Consider the following 21,117-nt stretch of genomic DNA (forward strand, 5'->3'; position numbering starts at 1 on the left):
ATATTAACAACAAAACAGTCACGCAGAAATTTTCTGGTAGCCCAACTTCAAAGAACGGGTATCATGCTCTCATTTAGTGAAATATCTCAGTCTAAGCACACTGTACTAGCATTTTCCTGCTAGTTTCAGAACACAGGTGTATCAAAGTGTGCTTGTGTATTACATTAAAGCAATTTAATGTTAAAGCTGACAAAAAGTGTGTTAGAAAGTAAATTCAAGGAAGGCTTTGGCTGGGTCTGTTGTCTGGGTTTATTGTGTTACAGGGTGGACATAGGTACACAGAGTTTGTGCACTACAGACTCTGAAAGCTTAATATTGCTGTTAATATGTGGTACTTGGAAGGTCCAAGTATTTGATACTAAACTTGGTATGTGCTACTCAAGAGTTTAGCGTATATATGATTCCTTAAACCTGAAATGCTTCTTAAACTTTTAGGATTTAGGAGTCTCTCTACATTCTAGTGCATGCCATGAACAATTTTTTGACTGAAAACTGGTCTCAAGAGGTATCTGTTCAGAGGTATCACAACTGTTTTCAGCTTCTAAATTAGACAAGACCATACAGACAAGCAGAGATGGTATCTGTTTAACCTTTATATCATCTGCAAAGTTGTACAGGGAAGTGTTGCAGAAGTGACTTTACATCTCGCTCCCCAAGGCCTGCTGTGTTCTGTGCACACCAGCCAATTGCTGAGCTGTTTGCCAGTTGCACTTAAGTGACCATTAATGCAAATCAAGTGAAATAGAGTTTCCTTACAAGGATTTTTCTCTTACCAAGGCAGACTGCATGCTTAGAAAGGTTAGAGGGAAGGAATTAGAAGTAAGAGGGCCAAGTTTCTATCTACCAAATGTAGATGAGGCTACTTTTTCTCTGTTAGCAAGACAAATTCTTATACTAACAGCCTGTCCAGAAATGGAAAATAATATTGATTTGTATATATGTTTCCTTTTAAACATATACTCCTCTGAGGTTTGTTCAGATTGAAGCACCTCCTTAGTTTAGGATGAAATTAAGTCATCCTCCAACAAGACTCATTTGGTTACCCGCAAGTAAAATGTTCTTTTCTATCTGACAGCACAGTATCTAAATTCTGTGGGGAACATTTCACAATTGCTTTTCATTGCACTTAATGTAAAGCACATAATTTGACAATTGTACTTACTAAATGAGATTACTTGTAATCACAACGTATATGACTTTTCCTTGAATGTTGTTTGAAACTGAAGGTTACCTATCATGACCCATTTTGGGTAACTAACAGTTTGGAGCGAATTATTTTGGTGCTAAACCCATATCTAGTTGTTGAAGAATACTGTGGGTAATCACATTAAAGTTCCCTTTTGTGCCTCTGTTTGTGGTGATTTGCAAAACTTCTTTGTGGCTCAGACTATGCCTTCTGTGGAACTGCCAGCATGTCTCAGATATTAAGGCCAATATCCCTATTTGTACCATTTGGACATCTCTGGCAAAGAATAATTGGCATAACTTCAAACTGGAATATTCCATGCAATTTCCCATTTAATAAAACTGTTATTGGCTCCTGCCAATCTGAACTCTGAATGAAATCACTCTTCCTTTCTCAGACTTCCGCAGCAGAAAAGTAGCTCTGTTCCTTACACTCGGCACAGACAAAATGTCTCCAGATAAAACTCCTGATGTACTTCTTGAGTAGCTGAGATCAAGCAGTTCTAGTCTCAGAATTAACTTTGTGTGTCCAGGATTCAGTGATTGTTTAAAAAACACTGCACTGCTATGTTTTCTTGTAGTGCTTTAGAAATACTTTTCAATTAAATTTTGTCAGCATTAAAACAAAATGCAGGCGGTGAGAGGACATAAACAGTGGATTACCATCACCTATCTGCCTGAAAATTAGGCATCTGGACTATGTTTCTAGAGAGAAATAGGCATCTCCAGAGGATGATTGTTTCAATCCATATTTCTTTATTTGCTGTATAGGAGTCTAAATGAGAGATGTTTGGATGGCTGAAGTGAGGCAAGTCACTCCTAAGCCAGTACAACTAGACAAAATGCCCTGATGCAATGTTGTATTTGAATTGTGGCACTTGGATGCCATGTTGAGATGTTGGAAAAACCTCACATCTTGAGCTTTTGCTTGAACAGAAATGAGCAATTTGAAGTTAAAGTTTCCTAGGTGACTCTTACAGTCTCAGTGGTATGATGTATATTTTTCAAGTGACAAGAGTTGTAATTGTTTCAGATAGGAGCAGAACTTAATTTTTAAATGCTTCTTTTTTTTTTTTAATTTTGTGGTTGAGATATTTTTTTCCTTTTATTTCTGGAAAGATAAGATTCCATCCAAGTATATCTTCATGTGAGTCTTCTCACCTTGAAGCATTCAGCTACAGCCTTTACTGTTTGCAAATTATTTTGAAATTGGTACTGTAGAAGACTTGGTTCTGCCTTTGCATGAAACACCATACAGATGCAATAGGATAACAAGCTTTCCCTGCAGCAGCACAACCCAGCTCTAATTTGCAGAGGGCCCTGGTAAGGATAGGAAAGGAGTTTGTTGTATATTCTCAATCTCTGGCTGCTCTAGTGGAATTGCTGGGACTGTGTCAGATGTAACACAGCTTGGATCCTTGCTGATGTGAGACTACCCTGTTTCTATCTGTATTAATGAAGCACCATTCTGTTGTTTGGGGTTCAGTTTGCTGACATTTGGACCAGTATCCTTAGGGTGAAAGATGCACATGCTATTAATAGTCCCCCATAGCTGCTGTTTCTGTGACCATCTTGCATATATTACCCACTGACACTTCAGTCTGAACAGACTCACTGGCATGGTGTGCAGTTTACAGAACAGTGTACACAGTAGCCTCCAGCATACAAGAAAGAAATTTGCAGTGCTGGAAGGGAGCTGCTGATAATAAAACAGCATTGTGGGTTGCTGGAGCTTTTCCAGTCTTCCTCATGGGTCCTGATGCTGCTACTTTAAAAATTATGCGTGCTCTGGAAGAAGCCAAATGCTCTGGCAAAATGCCCTGTCTGTTGTCTGAATGACTCAAATATCCAAGCAAAACTGTATCAGACAATATTCAGTCAGCTAAGAATAAGCAGAAAGAAAAATTACATCTGAGGAAAGTATTTACCTTCCACAGAAGGCAGAAGTGTGAGGTGTCTCAGCCATATCTGTGTCACAGCTATGGTACGGCTTTGGGGTGTGAAATATGAGGCATTAAATCAAATAAAATATCTTGGTAGCTGTGCTTTTTTGTACTTGTGCTTTTTCTGTACTGTGCCATTTTCTATATACCTTGTATACATAGCCTTTTTTTTTTTTTACAGAACAGTATCTGTATTAGTATTATTTTTTTCTTTAAGTCATAAGCCTTCAATAAAGGAAAAAGGTGAGTGGTCATAGTTGTGGCCAAGCTTTCCCAACTGTATTGGGATAATGTGATTTGGAAGCTGTTTCTAACATGAGTGCCAAAGCATCAGAGTAAGTGGATTAAAGTTTTTATAAGAGATGGAGGCAGGGCTACCATCCAGTGGGGTCAAAACAGGATCAGTCTGATGTAGAATTAAGTTGGGAGCAGGGAGCGTTCCTGTACACAGTACCTTGGCTGAAATAAACTTGTGCCAAGGACTGACTTTTCTCCTAGAGAAAGAATTAACACTTCTTTGGACTAGAAAGAGGAGAAGTGACTATCATTTCTGGTGTGAGAAAGCTCTAGCAGTCTATCATGCTGCTGCCAGTATGAAATTACTTGAAAAGCAAACAAACTGTGTTTTACTATGTTGTTCTGAGAATATTTGACAGTCCCTGAACAGAAAATATCTGGATTTAGGCAGTCTGTGGAGAGAAAGACTTGATCCAGTTTTTGGCTACAAGCAGGATTTCTACTGGGAAGGGCTAAAATGTACTTCTCCTAAATGGAAGAACTGGCAATGTCAGGACCCACGTTTCCATTGTGCCAGACTGCCTCCTCTGTTCTTTCTTGATTTTGTGTTTTGCTAGGTAAATGATGGCTAAAGGTACATAATAGATATTTCTTTAATCTTTATATTTTTTGAGAGATTATTTTTAGTTTCTGATTTGAAACAGTCATGCTTTTTTTTTTTTTTGCAGTATAAAGATGTCTAGATATTCAGGTGAACAAATCAGTTTTCTTGTTTTGTCTTTTTAGGAGGCTTGTGTGTGTGTTGTAGTCTAGCCTGTGATACTCCTGATGAAATCACGTACTCCATATATTTTTTACATAAAGGTAAGATTAACCTGTTAACTTACTATGCTTTGTTTTGGAGAATGTCACTGTGCTGAAAGAGTCACAGAATGCCTTTCAAAACAAATAACTACCAAAGTCTGCAGACAATAAACTACTGTGGCTGGTGTTTAAAGACAGCAGCTGCCTTTAGCTGCAAAGTTGACTTTCCTGCTGTAGACTTCCTGCCTGATGCTGAATGAGTAGCTTCAAACCAGTGGCCTTGTAAATGCTTATTAATTTGGTCCCTTATTTCTAGCCAGACTTTCAGGCGTGCTGAGCACAGACATCAATGAAATCTGTGGGAGCTTGCAGGTGTGTTGTACTTCTGCCATAAGGCATCTGTATGGGAAATAGAGCCAACAGCTCTTAGCTTGAATGTCTGTTTGGAGTTCCAGTTTAAAAAGTCATTTTCACAGCAAGAGGTGCAACACCCACTGACTCTAAGAATAGTTGCTGTGTAAGTGGTGCTCTAACTCTTAAAGTTAAGACCTTTCTTTGTTTTAAAATAATAAAAACCATTGCTTGATTTTGAGCAGAATAAAACTTGTTGTTAGCAAGATTTTCTCGTTTGATACATGGATGAGAGATACGAATTATTTCTCAATTGAGAAGCTGCATAGTATGGAATAACTGTGTTCAAGAGGACAAAATAGCTCTGTTCTACCTTAGGTGTTTACTTTCTTGCGTCAGGACGCTTTCCTTATGTCAGAACTGCACTGACATGTTGCTTTGCTACTGGAACATTTTGGGATGGAATGAACTACATTTCTGTGTTCTTGAAGGCATTAACGAATTGGAAGAGTCCTTTCTGGGTGTGACACACTGTACATTGCACTGCTGTGAGGGGCTGATTTGCCCAGATGTGCTTGACGTGTAGCCAAAGGCTGGTTGCATTGCTTTGAGTCAACCATGGCCCTTGTACATCCTGATCTATACTAGGAAGAAACTGAAGATAAATATGGTTACATTGAGTAGCTAAGTCTGAAATGACCTTCATGGAATGGAGATGTTTGGTGCAGAGCTGTTTGTGGGTTCATGTAAGATTGACCAGTCATACAAGAGACTTTTAAGACTGGTCCTGCGGTGATCACAGAAGGAGTGGTATATTGGGCCCATAAGCCATATTTTGGAGATGTATAAGGGGTTCAGTTTGTTCAGCATCTGTAAACTCATCTGGAAACTTCCTATCCCTGTTAAAGCTGTCACTGCTGCATGAACAGGGGGATTATGATGTTGCAGTTCTATCCTGCAGTGCTGATATTAGCTTGCATGCACTTTGAGGCAAGTAACAAAGTGGTGATGATGAGTATACTGACTCATTGCAAGCAAATTTCAGTCAGTATTTTGTGTGAAAAACTATTTGTTTTGATACCCCTTCATCTCTGATGGTGCTGTTGGTCTTGGAGGACTCTTTTTTTCTCTTTTAGCAGCCTATATTAAGCACATCTCTCTGCTAGGGTCAGGAAGTCATTTCCTGGATGAGTGACTGAAATGTGGCTCATGAGCAGCTTTTTTTCCTTGGTGGTCCTGTCAGCTGTGGATTTTATATTGAATTTTCCTGCACTATTAAGTAGCATCGTGATCATGACACCATTATTTAATCTTCAGCTTTTCTCAGAGACAGACGAAGTTTGAGGGCTTTGTGCCATTCTTGCTGGGTACCAGAAGAAGTGTGGTACAAGTCTGGAATAAAACAACAGCTGTGCTGATGCAAAGCCCATGTAAACACAGCAGGTCTGACATTGGCCTATGCTTAAACTGAGCTGAACTAAACTAGAGCAACAGGGCATGCAGATAAACCAGCTGGAAATTCTTTAGAGCAGTTGAAAGATCACCAAAATGTGAAGCACACCTATATAGAGGATTTGTATTTGTTTTTTTTTTTTTGAGGAAAGGTATTTTTACACAAGCTTGCTTTGGGATGGAATGTTTCTTTAAACACAAACACAGGCTGTGCAGTGCATGGCTAGTTTTCGAGCAGTAAAGAACTGCACTATGTAGGTACAAGTCTGCTAAGTGTGCAGCGAGTCTGTTTAGGATGAAGTAGATCTGTCTGTGCGGACAACCTCATAAAACAGTCTAAAATATCCCTGTTTGGGTGCATCGGCACTGATGAAGTTTCTAGCTATAAAGTTGGGTTGTAACAAATGGTGTTTATTGTTCGGAGTTTTTTAAAGTATTATTATTTTTCCCCAGGTTACAACAAAACTTTTACAGTTTCTCTAGAAAGAACAGAATCTCATCAATTGAAGGAAGTAGCTTTTATGAATCTTGGTAGGTTACTTGGGTTACTTCCCTGTGTGATTGCCATTCTCTGTCCCTGGTAGTGAGACAAATCACTAACCCTTCTCTAGAAGGAAAGGATTTTTTTTCTTGGCTTTAAGTAGTTATGTTATTTTGCTGCTTTTTTTCTGCTTAACTTCTATATTTGGCATTAGATATTGCAACACCTCACTATTAGTAAGCAGCTTCCTCTGAAATTGCCTCAGAATCTGCTCTGGACATCAGCTGCTGAGTTCTTGAGTGTCTCAAGTCTCTTGAATCCTTCCCTGGAAACTCAAATGTACCACTAGTGTTTCCTGTGTTAATACAACAGCAGCTTTTAATTAACTCCTTTTTATACTTCCTAGATATAATCAATTCCAACACAGAGAACTGGGCCAAATTGAGAATCATATGAAACAGCCTCTTAAAGCAAATAAGGGATCAAGTGCTAAATTGACCACTGTTGTTTCTTTAAATAGACTATTATGTGGCTGCTTATTTGCCTGGCCAGTTCCTGCACCTCCTGAATATTCAACATCCTGACCTGCTGTGCCATAGTTTATTTCTGACAGGTATAGTAAGACTGCTGCTTGAAATAATTTTATTGTTGTTGTGGAAATTCGATCAAATCTCTTTACATGAAAGTTGTATTTCTCAAAGTTTCCTTTATTGCACAGTGTTCTGAAGAAAGAGAGGTACTGAAAAAATAAGAATGGCATTTTTGCCACTTTCTATTTTAGAAAGAAAAGATGAAGTGACATTTCATACTTCATGTATTACATATTTCTAACTTGTTCTGAAATGGAAGAAGACCTTTCACTGAATTTGAAATTCTCTGCCTTGGTTTCATGGTTTCCCTTCCCCCATCTTTGCACATGGTTCTTGGTCCTCCACTGTTCTCAAATTTCACATGGAGATGTAAATTTGATTTTACATTTCCTTCCTGCAATTGAGTTGCTCTAAATGTGTGTGTTTGGAGGGTGTGGAGAGAGGAAATCTGTGTTTCCTTCACCTGATCAGGCTGATGCAATTAAATTTAGAGTCTCATCTGAGAGGCATGTTATTCCATTTCCAACAAACATGTCCTTGTGGGAAGTGGTTTATTTTTGGAAGTGGGGTGCCTCTGTTTGAAAACAGAAATCTGTTGTTCTGATTGGGTGAAGGAGATTGTGGAAACTGGTGCAGGGGCAGCATCACAGGAAGCTAATACCTGCTTTATATGGATAATGATGTACTGTTCTGCTTAAAATGAGTGGGAAGCATCACTGTTGTATGGTGGGCCTGATCCCTCTGATGCAAAGGGTCTGAAATATGGTACCTGTACAGTACCATGGTGGTGAACCTTAGTACTAGCATAAATAAAGTGGTTTTGGTCTGATGCTTCAGTGAGTAATCACAGAGCAGAACCTTCCTGTTGTGACCACTGTGATTGATGGCAAGAGATCCAAGAGTACAAGTTTGTATCATGATTCTGCATGTGAGCAGTTCTGAACTGTACCAACGATACCAATAGGTGCTAATTCTCGTGTTGAACTTGTACTACTGGCCTTGTGCCCTTCTCTGTTCTATCACATGTACTCTGCTTTGCCTCAAGACAGCACAGTGAGTCTTGAATCTGTGCACCTTCTCTGTGTCAGCAATAGGGAAGGAGAGAACTCAGTACGGGCTGTGCTCCTTATCTACTTCCTGTATCCAGCCAGCACCAATCCTCCTCCTCTTGAGCATAAAAATACCAGGGCAGCTAGTGCAAGAGGCAGACTGTTTCTTACTGCTGGGGACCTAGGAGTCTTAAGAGAAATACTGGTAGCAGCTGAATTTTATGTTCTTACTTCTTTTTGTTGTGAAAACCATTGTCCTTCAGGTGAGGATGCAAGAATTGACACGTTACAAAATTGTCCCATCCGATCCCCACTCGTGTCAACAGTTTTGGATTGCGAAGCAGGGAGTCTGTATGCTGTAAGCATCAGTGACAGCACCTTGCTGCAGCTCCTACAGAAGAGCAAACAAGACAGTGAGAGATTGGCAGCTCTACATTGTGCCCTGCTCTACTTCCAACACACAGAAGATTTGGAAATGCAGGTGGGAAAGGAGCTTCCTCTAATTTTGTTTTCAGTGACTGATGGTTACATGAAGCAGGGTCAGGGCATAAATGATATCAGACAATGAAAGGTCCTGATTCACATGGACCTTTTGGCAGTGCCAGGAGGCTCATCAGCTGGGCTGCCCTAAACCCCTTTATTGGTCTAGGCTGTCCTGAAAACATTTGTATCTGCATCACTACTTATGCCAAGTGTTACTATCAAACCCAAAGTTTTTTAGTCTTTTATAAATATTCTCAAACAGAGAGCTGGGACAAACTCCCTGTTCTCATTCTGACAGATTATTCGGTGGATGTCTGAGAACCTGTCGACATGTCATTCTTTTGACCCCATTCAAGAATTTATCGTCGGTAGGTATTTCTTTTCCTGTGTCCTGAGTTTTCCTGCACACTCTAGTTGTCACTGAAGAAGAAGCCACTATGTTACAAACTCTCTTATTTCCAAACTTTTTGGTTATGATTTATGTTAACTGACCTGCATTTTATGGTGTTAAGAGACATCATCAGTAGTTTAGAAGACATACAGATATCTCAAAATCAGATTGGCAGTAAAACTTTTCAAATGCATTCTTCTTCTCTCTAATGGGACAAATGGATTTATCATTATTTTAGGTCTCCGGAGATTGGAGCTGAGTAACAAATCTCCTCTAGCCTAGCCCAAACCATTTTTCATAAGGATTTGGCATATCATGATATTCTCTTCTAGTAGGTGATTCCTCAGTCTAGCCAGGGCATAGTCTTTCTTCAAAGGACCCCTGCAGTGCTGAGCTGTAGCCAAGCAGCTGACCCAGCCCTGCAGCCATCTGGACTTCTCTTCCTCCTTTTGTGCACAGAATGGGACCAGTTCCACCATGGAGGAAGCTGTTTCAGGGGCAGCAGCAGGATTTGTCCCAAAAAAAAGTGGCAGACAATGAACTATGAAGCCTACTCTTGTTAACTGATAGTTTATACAATCTTGCCCTTATAAGTGTTTTTACATTGCATTCAGCCTCCCTGTACTGCAGAATGTGTCCAGAAACTCAAAACCTGGATAAACTTTTGCCCTACACATCATTGCTTGACTGGATTGGGGTAAGATAACAGCTGGTGCTTTAATTGATAGATAGAGGGTCTGTTTTTTTCTCCTTTAATACAGCTTTTAACTTGTGTGTCTTACCTTTTCATAGATATGCTCTAAATCAATATCTCTGCTTTATGCCTGTTTTAGTTTGCCAAGTCTTACCCTTTGTGGTGCTTTCCATAAATAAGATTTTTTGCAACAAAAGCATTTATAAAACAAGAACAGCTACTACAATCAAATGGATGATTAAATATCTCAGTTTTCATAATGAAGTATTAATTTATTCTTTATCGTATGAGGTTTATAATGAATACAGAATACATTTAACAGCAAAATCATGCAGTTATTTCCAAGACAAACAGTATCAATAGAGTTAAGATTTGCTAGTAAGCTTGCAGAAGTAAAATAACTTCAGGCAAGACTTTAGAGTTAGAGCAAATAGCATATTTTAATTTCTCTTATCAGACACTGTTCTAATATGTTGTCTTTTTTAAAGTGAGGGTATGGTTTTGGCTAGCTAGCTACTTTCACAGAGGAAATGGATAGTGGAGATTCATCTAGATCCCAAACAGGCCCACGTTCTATGCTAAATTATAAGACTATAAATAATTTGTCTGTATTTCTAGGTTGTGCCTGGAGTAATATGTGCAACAGACATTATTTCCCTACCTGTGTTAGAGGTAAGTTCCAGTATAAAACAACATTTGTATTTGCAGATTAGGAGCTGCTTTTTTTGTGGGAGAGGGGTATGCTAAATACTAATGAAGCAGTGTCCCTGAAACAACATCTCAGCCTTGGCCATATTGATCACCATAACTGGTCTACTCTGGCCTCCAATCGGGAGGCCTGGAGACACACCATCTATAACGCAGCTGTCTCCTTTGAGAACACATGCAGGATCACTCTTGAGGAGAAAAGGCAACGCAGAAAGAACCGTGTCTTGCAGAATACACCATCTAAGGAGTCTTTCTGCTGTGCCTTTTGCAATCGGATATGTCTGTCACGTATTGGCCTCATAAGCCACCAGCGTGCCTGTGGCAAATGCGGATAGAGCCTTCCCAAATCTTCGTTCACAAAGCCCAGCCATGATGAGTGTCCCTGAAGCCCTATCCAAAAATAGGCGTGAACAGAAAATTGCCCTGTTTGAAATTATTTATGCATTTATCAGTTATTCAGACTGATGCTTGCTAGCTCAAAGATGTATTTTTAATTCCCTTTCTGAAGACACTTCTGTTCAACAGGGAGGATTCTCCAAAAATTAATTCTCGTTAGATCTGAATGAAACCACTTCATTTTGTGACTTTGGTAGCTGAAGGAAGAGTTGACATGGGCATAACAGGCACATAGGATTTCTCTGTATGTCTACATATGCCCACTTTAAGGAATATTTCATTGTGCTGCCATTGGTATGAATGGTTTTTGACCCCTCTCACTTTCTTTTGTCTGGAGCATCCTGTGATTGCACTGATGTCAGGGCTTTGGCTACTAAATCTAGACAAATTCCTGCACAGCCTGGAAAGGGCAGTGAGCTGGATAGGGAGAGCACACACTGTTTGGGTAGGAAATTGTACTTTCTGTTGAAAACAACATGAATGATTCTTCCTGTCTTCCCGTTCCACTCCCTCAGCTCCAGTTTAGAGAAGCAACTTAAAATTTTTCTAAGTATTCTCGTACAAAATCCGAAAGAGGATTTTAATAAGCAGTTTGTTGTGGAGAGCTATGGGAAGAGTTAAGAGTTTAGACACAACAGTACCAGCAACACATGGGATTAGGCTCTCGATACATGACAGTATTTGTTCCATCTTTGAAGAGGTGAGAATCTGTTTCTTTCCCAGTGCTTATAATTAGTCATAAAGCTTCACTCTTCACAAAATGTTTTAAAAGTCAGTGAAATAGTCCACTGCTTCCTCACTTTGCAGCAGTGCATTACAGCTGTGCTGCACAAATTCATAGGGTTCCTGGTTCCTGTCAGGGAATCAGGCTTCACATGCTTTGTTTGGGAAGGTTGCCCTGAGAACTGGGACACCTGGGAAAATCAGATCTTGAGAAAATTTGTTGCTAGATAATCCATGTAACTCATTGAGGTCAAAGTTAGCAAGCCTTTAATTTGTGTGAGATTGAACCTCAAGCCCCTGGGGGCACATGCCTTTAGCAGCTATACTTCCTGATTGTGGAACTCATTTCCTATTTCTGTCTGAAACCTAAACAGATTGAAAAGGTCAGAGTTGAACTAATGACAAATATTTCCTGCTACTTTTGACTGCATTTGTTCTGACTCTTGCATGAGGACAAAGATGGTAATACACAAGGTAAGGTTTAGTGCTCTGACTGCTTTGTACCACTTCAGTGTCACAAACCCACCATGGCTCAAGTTCCAGTGGTCTGTTGGTGTTTCAGTTGGTGCATGTTGTTGGCATCAGGAGTCAGACCCTGGTGAAAGATCTGGTCCTACAAGTAGTATTTCTTCTGCAGAGATTTTATGGCATTTCACGGACAGAATGGTGAATTGTGACTTTGAGAAGGTTTTCTGGAGTTCTTGAGCCTATGAGTTGTTGAGAGCCTTTGGGAGGGCTGTGTCCATATTCACAAAAAAATTGAGCTATTTGGATATCAGTTGTGTTTTTATCACTAAATTCCTGTTCAGCAAGATATATTGAGAGAGTCTGGGAGAAAGGGGGAACGGTCAGTCCAATTGTCAAAAAGCTTTACATAAGGATTGCAATTAATGTCCGATGCCACCCCTCCCTTTTTAAACAAAAAACAAACTTGAAGGGGTGCAAACAGACTTGATCAGAAAGGGAGAAGGAAGGGGCAGGAGAAAGAAGGGAAGAAAATAAAATAGGAGGTCCAGGAGAAGGGTGAGAATGGATAGTGAGAGAAGTTGTCAGAGCACAGGAAGAGACAACCTCTCCTGCATGCTGCACTGAGCCACTGGGGCACAGAGTGATGTTTTAAGGAGTAGCTGCCTGTGCAGCTGCACAGTTTGTTACACAGCTCTCTGAATACTGTCACTGCTGGGGAGATACAGCACTACAGTCCAGAGAGGACATGGGCCTCTTGGAGGTAATTGTTCCCCTACATCTTTTCAAAGGGGTAGAGCAGAGAGCTCTCTATCTTCAGTTAAAAATCCACTACTTATGAAAGGCTTCATGGGAGCTTTTCATGGATTGCAATCTGGTAAGGCCTTGCTTTGGCTTCTGGCAATACAACATCTTCTAGGTGTTCATGCTTGGATATGTATTCTTGACTCTAGAAATGTCTGCAAAATAAACACCTAAGCAGAGGAAGCCTTCTCTTTCTAGTCCTTGCCCTGATGATCCTTAAGAAACAACTATAATTAAAAAAATCCTTTATTTTAAACTTTTGACTTTTTAATTAGATCTAATGCAATGCAGGTTTTCAGAATTAAAAGCAGACACCACTGAAGTCTACCACTTCCTGTTACAGATTTAGTACATGAAAGAAAATTGCTGTCTTGCTTCTCACCACCACATATCAAACGAAGTTCGGTACAGCCTGAACACAGTTTTGCAGTGGTGGTGCTGCCGCAGTTGCATGGATCAGTCACTAGATGATACTCTTTTGCTGTATTTGATGTTTCTCAGGTTTCATATTGGTAACATTTAGGCAACATCCTGCAGTAGTAGAATCTCGTAAGATTGTAAGAGTGTAGATCTCATAAGTCAGCTCCAACAGGGGGAACATATGGTGCCATATGCACTCCTAGTTTGCAGCTGCTAAAGATAACTAACATGAAGCAAAACCCGAGATTTATTTTTCTCTGCTGCAGCTACAATAATAAAGTGACAATAGACACTGGCAGCAAGAGGAAAGTGGCTGGCAGGATTGAGTCTTTGAAATTTATTTTCCTTGACAAATTGTAGTTTATAGTAGGAAGTGGTTTCTTCCTTCTGAGGTTTTCTTTTAAAGTTATTGTCATTGTAGAAAAGTAGAGGGGAGAGAGCAAAATCCAACATGTTAATGCAAGATGGAGAAATCCTGTGAACTCAAACTTGTCTTTATTCAAATGTAGTGTAGTGTCTGTAGTGTCTGTATTTGGAGGTAATGTATATTAAGAGGGGCAAGAACAGCTCGTACCATCTCTTGTTTTTTTTAAAACTGCCAAAAAGATTTGCCTTAATCTCATCTCTTCCTCAGCCATGATCACATCTCCCCACATTTATAAACAACAGCTTCAAATCTTTATACCCAGTCCAAGAACTAGCTCAGGAAACCAGTGTGGTTTTGTTTGGGTTTTTTCCTCCTGTCTGTTCACAGCTGAGTTTAAATTAATTTTAGCATTAGAGTCAAATGTTTTAGAATTGATATGGGAATGTTTGGATTTTGTTTCTTTTCTGGGATGAGGCACTGATTTTGAGGTTGGTAAATGGATGTTTGTAATCTAAATGTTAATACAGATTGAAAATAGTGGCAGCTGTCGGGGCCATGGTGATATTCCTCTATTTGGAACTACCAGAAACCCAGAATGGGATTTATTTGACCAAATGTAAACATTTACATCTATATTAGTTGCCTAAGGCTCCTTTTACAATCAGAGGAAGTCTAGACAATATGGCCAGTGTAGTCTGTGGTGCAGTTCTTCCCATCCCAAACTTGTGAAATGGGTCAGATGAATTATGATACAGAAGTATTCATTTCTTCCCAGTGACTTAAAAGGATACTGAGGTGGCAAAGTATCTACACTACAGGCACCAAGTCTTGACCTCAAGTTTAAGTAAGTGCTACCCCTGCCATGAAATCAAGATAAATTAATTTAGCTGCTTTGGTTTAACTTTTTTCACCTAGATTGTTCTGAAGGTACATTAATCACGTGTCTTTGCAGTCACTTAGTGAGAGGGTGATGAGGTATTTCTTTAACAGTGCAGCCTGTATTCATGCTTTCCCTGCAATACTTTGCAGTTCCAAAACTCCAAAGGCTTCTGGGAGAAACTCAGCTCAAACTTGGAGAGTGTGAAGTATGCAGAGCCACAGTTGCACTACCACAATAATGTGCTCAGGAGGGAATGGCGTAACCTTTCAGAAGAGGTGAGTGCACGTGCCCTGAAACAGCCTCCAGTGCTGCCTCTGAAGTGGGTGTTTTAAAGCCAAGCATGGACGAGTTGTCTTTTTTATTTTGAAGAAGATAAAGAAATTGTAATCTGATTATGAGAAGTGCAAAGACTTGCAGTCATTTCACTTAAGGTGAAGTTAAGCGTGTAAGTTTGACTCTCTAAAAATAATGCAAGAAATTAAACAAAAGCAGAGCTTGCACTGTATTGTTGTGTGGGTTAGATGTGTGTGAGTCCCTATGAGCATGGATAGTTGGAAGGTGGGTTGAAGTCCCACTGTGCATTATTCCCATTCAAAGGGAAAAACAGCTTCATTTCTCATCTGCATTCTGTCAGGGAGTACTTTAATTGGTCTTCTACTTTTTGTGCATTTGTGGATTTTTGTTTGTTTACAAACCAGAGAGAAGAGAGAAGAACCACAGCATATTTGAGGAATATTTTTGAAAATGCCAAAAAGTACGTACTGGTTTCTATTGTATTTATGCTTTCTTACTTTGTGCAAGAATATTGGAGGATTTAGTGAGTAATTTCATTGGTTAGTTAGATATCTGATTAGAAAGCTTTAAGGAAGATTATTCAGGTGAAAATCAATTATTGGAGTCCTTGTAATCACCATGGGATGATCTGAAATACACACAGGCTTCTAGATCTGGGGAATTTATGAGCGATATGAAGAGTTATTCTTATGCAACCTAGACATATAGATTTTTTTTTATGCTTTTTAATATTTTTACTAAATGTAGTCACGAGTACTGTTCTCATATTTCTTTAGCTATCTTTGAAAGATAAAAGATTCATTAAAGTGTTTTTATGACCTTATGAAATCCTGTAGGGTATTGCATATGAAGCACACTAATTTTTGTTTCAAACCCCAGGGTGCTTTCTCATCTGGACACTTGGGACTCTGGTAAGTAAAACTTGTCTCAATGTAGGCCTTAGCTGTAAGGTTTATTTTAGTATTTCCATCTAGCCGTTGTTTGCTAAAAATAAATTGCTGTGTGTGTTTTCAGCACAGAAGACTCTGAGGAATTAAGATAAGCAGTTATTAAACTGGAAGAAAACTTTCATGTACTGACTAGGAAATGCTTGAAGATAAAGTCCCTACTTCATATTGGATCTAACAATATAAGCAGTAGAACTTTGCCTGCCTAAGGATTTTCTTCTTCTATGACACCATGTTACTGTTGAGTTTTTGTCTGCTTACAGCTGCCTTTGCAACAATCAGAACTTGTGCAGGAGATTAGAGCTGGTGAAAAATCATGGTGTGGAGAAGGCAGATGTAATCAGTTTCCCTAGGCCAGGAGCACTGGAGATTTTGTGATGTTCAGTTCTTGTCACAAATAATTAAAACTGAATTTAGTAGTGAATTGTGTTCCTGCTCTTCACACATCAGTGCCTTCTGTGTGCCCTGCCACTGTGTGCTGTGAAATGATGCTGATCTAAGTGGTGCTCTCACCTTTTATTACCATGAATTTTCAGTGCACTCATTTCTAGCCCCTAACACCAGTCATCTGTGCCGCTGCTAGTTATTGCAGTGGTCTCTGACTTTAAGGGGCCTTATATCAACTTAGTGAGCCTCAGCTTCATGCTTTCAAAGGTGGTGATTGATGAAGCATTCAGATGTTTAACTGTTAATAGAGAATTTTTAAATAGCTGCCAGCCAGTAACAAGCATCAATGTAGCGTGTCTTCCCTGTAGATTTGTCCTCAAGTCCCTTAAAATCAAGCAGCACAGATCTTTGTACTGCTAAATGTTGAAGTAATTATATTTCAATGTGAGCAAAAATAGCTGAAAATTTGTAAAAAATTGGCACCTGGTTCTGTAAAATGTTAACTTGATTTTATGCTACATGATGAAATAGGAGATTGTTTTTCTTCCTTTGCTGTTCCTAGATGGGAAGCGCTGATTAGGAAATACAGGTTATTAGTTTTAGTAGATACTATAACCTCCTTCCATTTAGTTAGAAAGTTATGTTCTTTTCATAATGGTCTGCAAATCTGAGTAACAGGAGCCACACCATGGGAGAGAACTAAGAAAGTGGGAGGTGATTCCCTGGAGTATTTCCTTCCTGTCTAGCCATTTCTTTGGAAGACCCGTGCAGCTGTTTTAGCTTGTTTTGTTTGTAAATGACAAGATCTAAATAGCATATGCACTTGCACTGGTGTTCCCAGAAGGTTCTCTGTGTCTCTTTGCTTTCTTGAGTCACCACACTGTGACAACTCTTAAATATCAGAGGAAAGAGGAAGAAGATAGCAGATAAAGGGTGATTTTCCATTTCTCAGTTCTCTTATGCAGTCCATGATTCTTCACTATCTTAGTTCTGTAGCTGAGTAGATCAAACCATAACTTCTGGTTGTTTCTAAGTGTGTTCTAAGTGCTTTTGAAGCTGGTTGAAGTTTCGGGGTATTTCTGCAGTGTCATGTCCTTGAATGATTCTTGCTCTGTTTATTTCAGAGGCGAGGCTCGTACCTCTCTTTGAAGAGGAGGATTATCAGCAGCAATTACTAATGGGACTGGTATGTGCTTTTGTCAGTGTGCACTAGGGGACGCACAACCTCCACAAATATATTGAAAGTGAGATTCTAAGTTCCAGTGCTGAGCTCAGTCTCACCGAGAGTAGCTATGGGGCAAACATAGTTCCTAAGTTTTAGAGTTCATAGTCAGGATACCATCTTAAAGGTCATCATAAGGCATAGGGGAAAAACAGCAACTGAAAGTTGATTTGTCAAAATGTGTTTTCCGATTACAACTTCAGCTAGAAACTTATTCTGTCTTCCTGGAGTTCATCTTAATCTGTCAGTTCTTTTTGGACTATTTTACATCTTTAAAACATTGAAGATTGCAGATCTTCTTGCTCCTCAATTTAAAAGCTTTTTTTTACTGTCTCCTTTTCTTTCTACCTCACTGCTGGGACTGCTTCATCTCCTGCACTGTTTTCAGCAGTGACCTCTCTAAACGATCTACCATTTATGTGTTTATGGGTAATATATCCTGTCTCAAACTCCTGCCTGTCCTTCCTCTGTCTAAATACACATCTTTACTTATGTCTTTTTCTCTTACTGTTTAACCCAAAGGAAACTCTTTGGCATGCACTGGAAAGTCTCAGCAGTGCATCTGTGAAGAGCATATCAACACTGTCCTATCTGTTCACCTCTGAGGCAATTTTTTCGTCTTTTCAGTCTTGTCACCTTGTTTCCAAGTCTTGCCTCTCATTTTGTGAAGCTTCTCTGCATTCCTTCCCCACTGTTTATTCAGACAGATCCAAAAAGCAGGTCACTGCTGTCCTTTGTCTATGCCTTCCTCATACCTGTGTTGCTGTCTTGACACATTTCAGATAAATCTACATGTAAATTCCTTGAGACAGAGATTTTTATTTGCTCCAGTTTTACTCTGAGCTTTGAAACAAATCATGCTGCTTAGTAATTCTCAGCCAAGAGCCAGCATGGACTTGAGTTGCAATCTGAAGCTATGCAAGGTCAGTTATTATTTAAGAAAGGAGAGGGTAGGGAGTGGCATGGACTGTGTGATAACAAACACTCAATTTTAAAGGCTTTACAATTAATGTTTAACCTGAAACTGCTATTAATCACTCTGGTTCTCAGGTTCTTGGCTACTACTACGAACTGTACTTGAGCTAGTTTTCTCTGAGAGATTTTATGTAATACTTAGATTCTCAGGACTCAGTGCTCATATTTAAATCCTTCTTTCTCCCCATTCACTTGGCTTGACACAGAGAGATGTAAGAACTGTAAGCTTTTTCTCTTCGATGTCACTGAAAGTTCAACTTAGCACTCATTTGCTGAATTTGCCATCTTGAATATTCACATCTGCTGTTGAATTTAGCAAGACTGGATTGTAGCTTGGGATCTCACTCTGAACTGGAGTTTCATAATGCAGAAACATTTTGTTGAGCCAGTGCCTATTGATCTGGCCCTGCACCTGCTGCAGCTTTTGTATCTCTTTGAAGATGCTCAAGGACACTGAATTGTTGGGTTTGTTTTTTTTTCCTAGATGGTTGCTCAGCTAAAGGATCACCTTATGAGACATCTACAGTACGTAGGAAAAAAGAAGATTGACCAAATAGTTTTGGATTACGTTGCAAACCTGGTTAGTTGGATTTCATAGTCACTGTTTTGAGTAAGCATGCACTATTTGAATGGTAGATCCTTGGGTATGTAGGATTTGTATATATATGTATATATTTGATGGGATGAGGTTGTTTTTAAGATATTTAAACATATTTTTCAGTTTAATATTGTATGTATTGATAAAGGAAATTAATAATATTTAAGTATTTTTAAAAGAGTTATACTGGTCGCTCAGAATACAGAAGAAACTGTTCTCTTTACAGCTTGTACGAATATGCTCTACTCACAGAAATGAAAATGGTAACTGCTAAGTTCAAAGAATGATTGTTAGATCCATTTAGTTGCCTTTAGAAAACATCGTTGCAAGTTCTGAATAATAGAGGTGCCACCAGGGGAAATACAAATTAATTAAAAAGAGATTTCACTACAATATGACACATGAGTAAAGCATCACCGCTCCTACATACTGCCTTCATTGGGCTTTTTTTGTGTGACAGGAGACAGAGTTTTGCATGAAGAGATCTGTGTAAACTACGGTGAAAATTTTTCTGTCTTTCCTCCTCTTAAAGAGAAACTTTAAAAGAAAAAAAAGCTCTGAAAACTGTGACTGTTGTGCACAGAAATTATTGTACCTGTCTTTGTTTGTCTCATCGTCATGTTCTTTAAGCACAGAACGCAGTTCACAAAAGCTTGTGTGGCAACTATTAAATCCTGTTCTTCGTGCAAGCCCTGCCACAGGGTTCAGTAGAAACTCCCCACAGTGGTGTTTTCTGGGAATGGAAACCTTGGGAAACTTTCTTGAGGCTGCCGATGCCTGCATCTCTTCAGAAGTCCTGTGCAAGTCAGCTGTGCTGTCAACCTTACAACATTCTCTGAACTGCTGCAGCTTCACTGCCATTACTGACTTTTCAGGCCTCACTTTATAGCTTGACAAGTTATTTCACTGGTAACTGGCAGGCTTTTCTGCATCTGTGTAGAAAAGAAGATAAAACTAGTGGCTGATCAAAATAGGAACAGTACAACAGGAACCAAAGCTTTGTACTTGAAAATGGTGGTGAAAAAGCATAAGTGAAATGCTTGTTCTCCTTTCATTCAATTTCTAGTAATAGTTTGTTCACTTTTAATAAAAACTTAAGATAAAAAATATGAAAACACCCATACAACCTTGATCTGCAAGACTAAATTATTGTAGACTAAATCTTGCAAAATAAACCTCAGCCCTCCCCATTAGTGAACTCTCAAGATTAATTTTTTTTAATGTCACTAACAGTAAGAATTCTCTCCACTCAGTTGACAGGCTTATTCTTAGAAAAGCTACTATAAACAAAGATAACCCTGAGATTAGCTCAGCTGGTTAGAGCATGGTGATAATAGCACCAAGGTCATGGGTTTGATCTGTGTAAGGGCCATTCACTTAAGAGTTGGACTTGATGATCCTTGTGGGTCTCTTTCAACTTAGAATATTCTGTGATTCTATAATAATGTGTCTCTAAAAGTTGCTTCTGCCCTCTGGCTGGTGCATGTTAGGTACTGCTTGGAAAACTTTAAAATTATGTCATTATTAGATGTGAGTTTCCCCTCATCTTAATCAGAAACTCTTACATCTTAAACCTTTCTATATCCTAAGTGTTTGAATTCTTCAGGGGAATTTGTTTGAGTCTTCCAACAGTTAATTGTAGCATCAGCAGCATGTAGCTGAGCTATTGAAACTAGTGAAACAGAAGATATTTGAAATTATTTGCTTGTCTGTTTGCCATCATAAAATAATTTTTTATTACGTTCAGGAACCCAGGAGTGGCTGAGAATAGGGCTCTGTGGTGTGTAGTCACTGTGTAAATCCATTGCAGCTGAAGTCAGAGTAGCCAAGACCTGGGAGCACTGACAGTTTCTCATGAAACAACAGACAAGGGCTGATTGCTGTCAGAGAACTGGGTGTACTTGTATACAGAGAAGTAACATGGGGAAGTGTGAATGGCATGTGTTGGTGGGAACTCCTTCTTTGCCAGAGTGTGCCTGGTTCCCAGTCCACGTGCCACCACACCTGCAGTAGTTTTTTGTGTGTCCATAGTCTCTCTCTCCCCTGCAATTACTTTATCTTAGCTTTACTGCATATCTATTTCTTTCACTCTTTTCATTTCAGTGAGGCAGGAAAGGGGAGAAATAACTTACAGAAGCAGCGTGACAGAAGAACTGACAGCAAGCGGAAGGGGAGGCAGGGTGAACAGGCAGCCCGTGGCACAGGAAGGAGGCAGACCTGAATACACTTGCTCTGCAAGTCACTGCAGTAGCTGCACCTTTTCCTCTGATG

At 39.4% G+C, this 21,117-nt stretch overlaps 1 protein-coding gene across 3 annotated transcripts in view; it reads left to right on the plus strand.

Moving 5' to 3' along the window:
* Positions 1-21,117, plus strand: part of LOC113992575 (gamma-secretase activating protein) — a 44,369-nt gene that overhangs the window by 13,141 nt on the left and 10,111 nt on the right. For 2 of the 3 annotated variants that reach the window (XM_039383525.1, XM_027730008.2), the window contains exons 13-24: positions 4,152-4,229; positions 6,426-6,503; positions 6,974-7,066; positions 8,356-8,573; positions 8,874-8,943; positions 9,581-9,663; positions 10,279-10,332; positions 14,573-14,698; positions 15,122-15,177; positions 15,597-15,628; positions 17,176-17,237; positions 18,733-18,828. In XM_039383525.1, coding sequence (XP_039239459.1) covers positions 4,152-4,229; positions 6,426-6,503; positions 6,974-7,066; positions 8,356-8,573; positions 8,874-8,943; positions 9,581-9,663; positions 10,279-10,332; positions 14,573-14,698; positions 15,122-15,177; positions 15,597-15,628; positions 17,176-17,237; positions 18,733-18,828 — 1,046 coding nt within the window. The remainder of the gene's footprint in view (positions 1-4,151; positions 4,230-6,425; positions 6,504-6,973; positions 7,067-8,355; positions 8,574-8,873; positions 8,944-9,580; positions 9,664-10,278; positions 10,333-14,572; positions 14,699-15,121; positions 15,178-15,596; positions 15,629-17,175; positions 17,238-18,732; positions 18,829-21,117) is intronic. The other variant, XM_027730009.2, reaches the window with a different exon arrangement.

Source organism: Pipra filicauda, unplaced genomic scaffold (genome assembly GCF_003945595.2).
Source record: "Pipra filicauda isolate LSUMZ 115617 unplaced genomic scaffold, ASM394559v2 scaffold314_size1190085_pilon, whole genome shotgun sequence".
Taxonomy (NCBI): Eukaryota; Metazoa; Chordata; class Aves; order Passeriformes; family Pipridae; genus Pipra; species Pipra filicauda.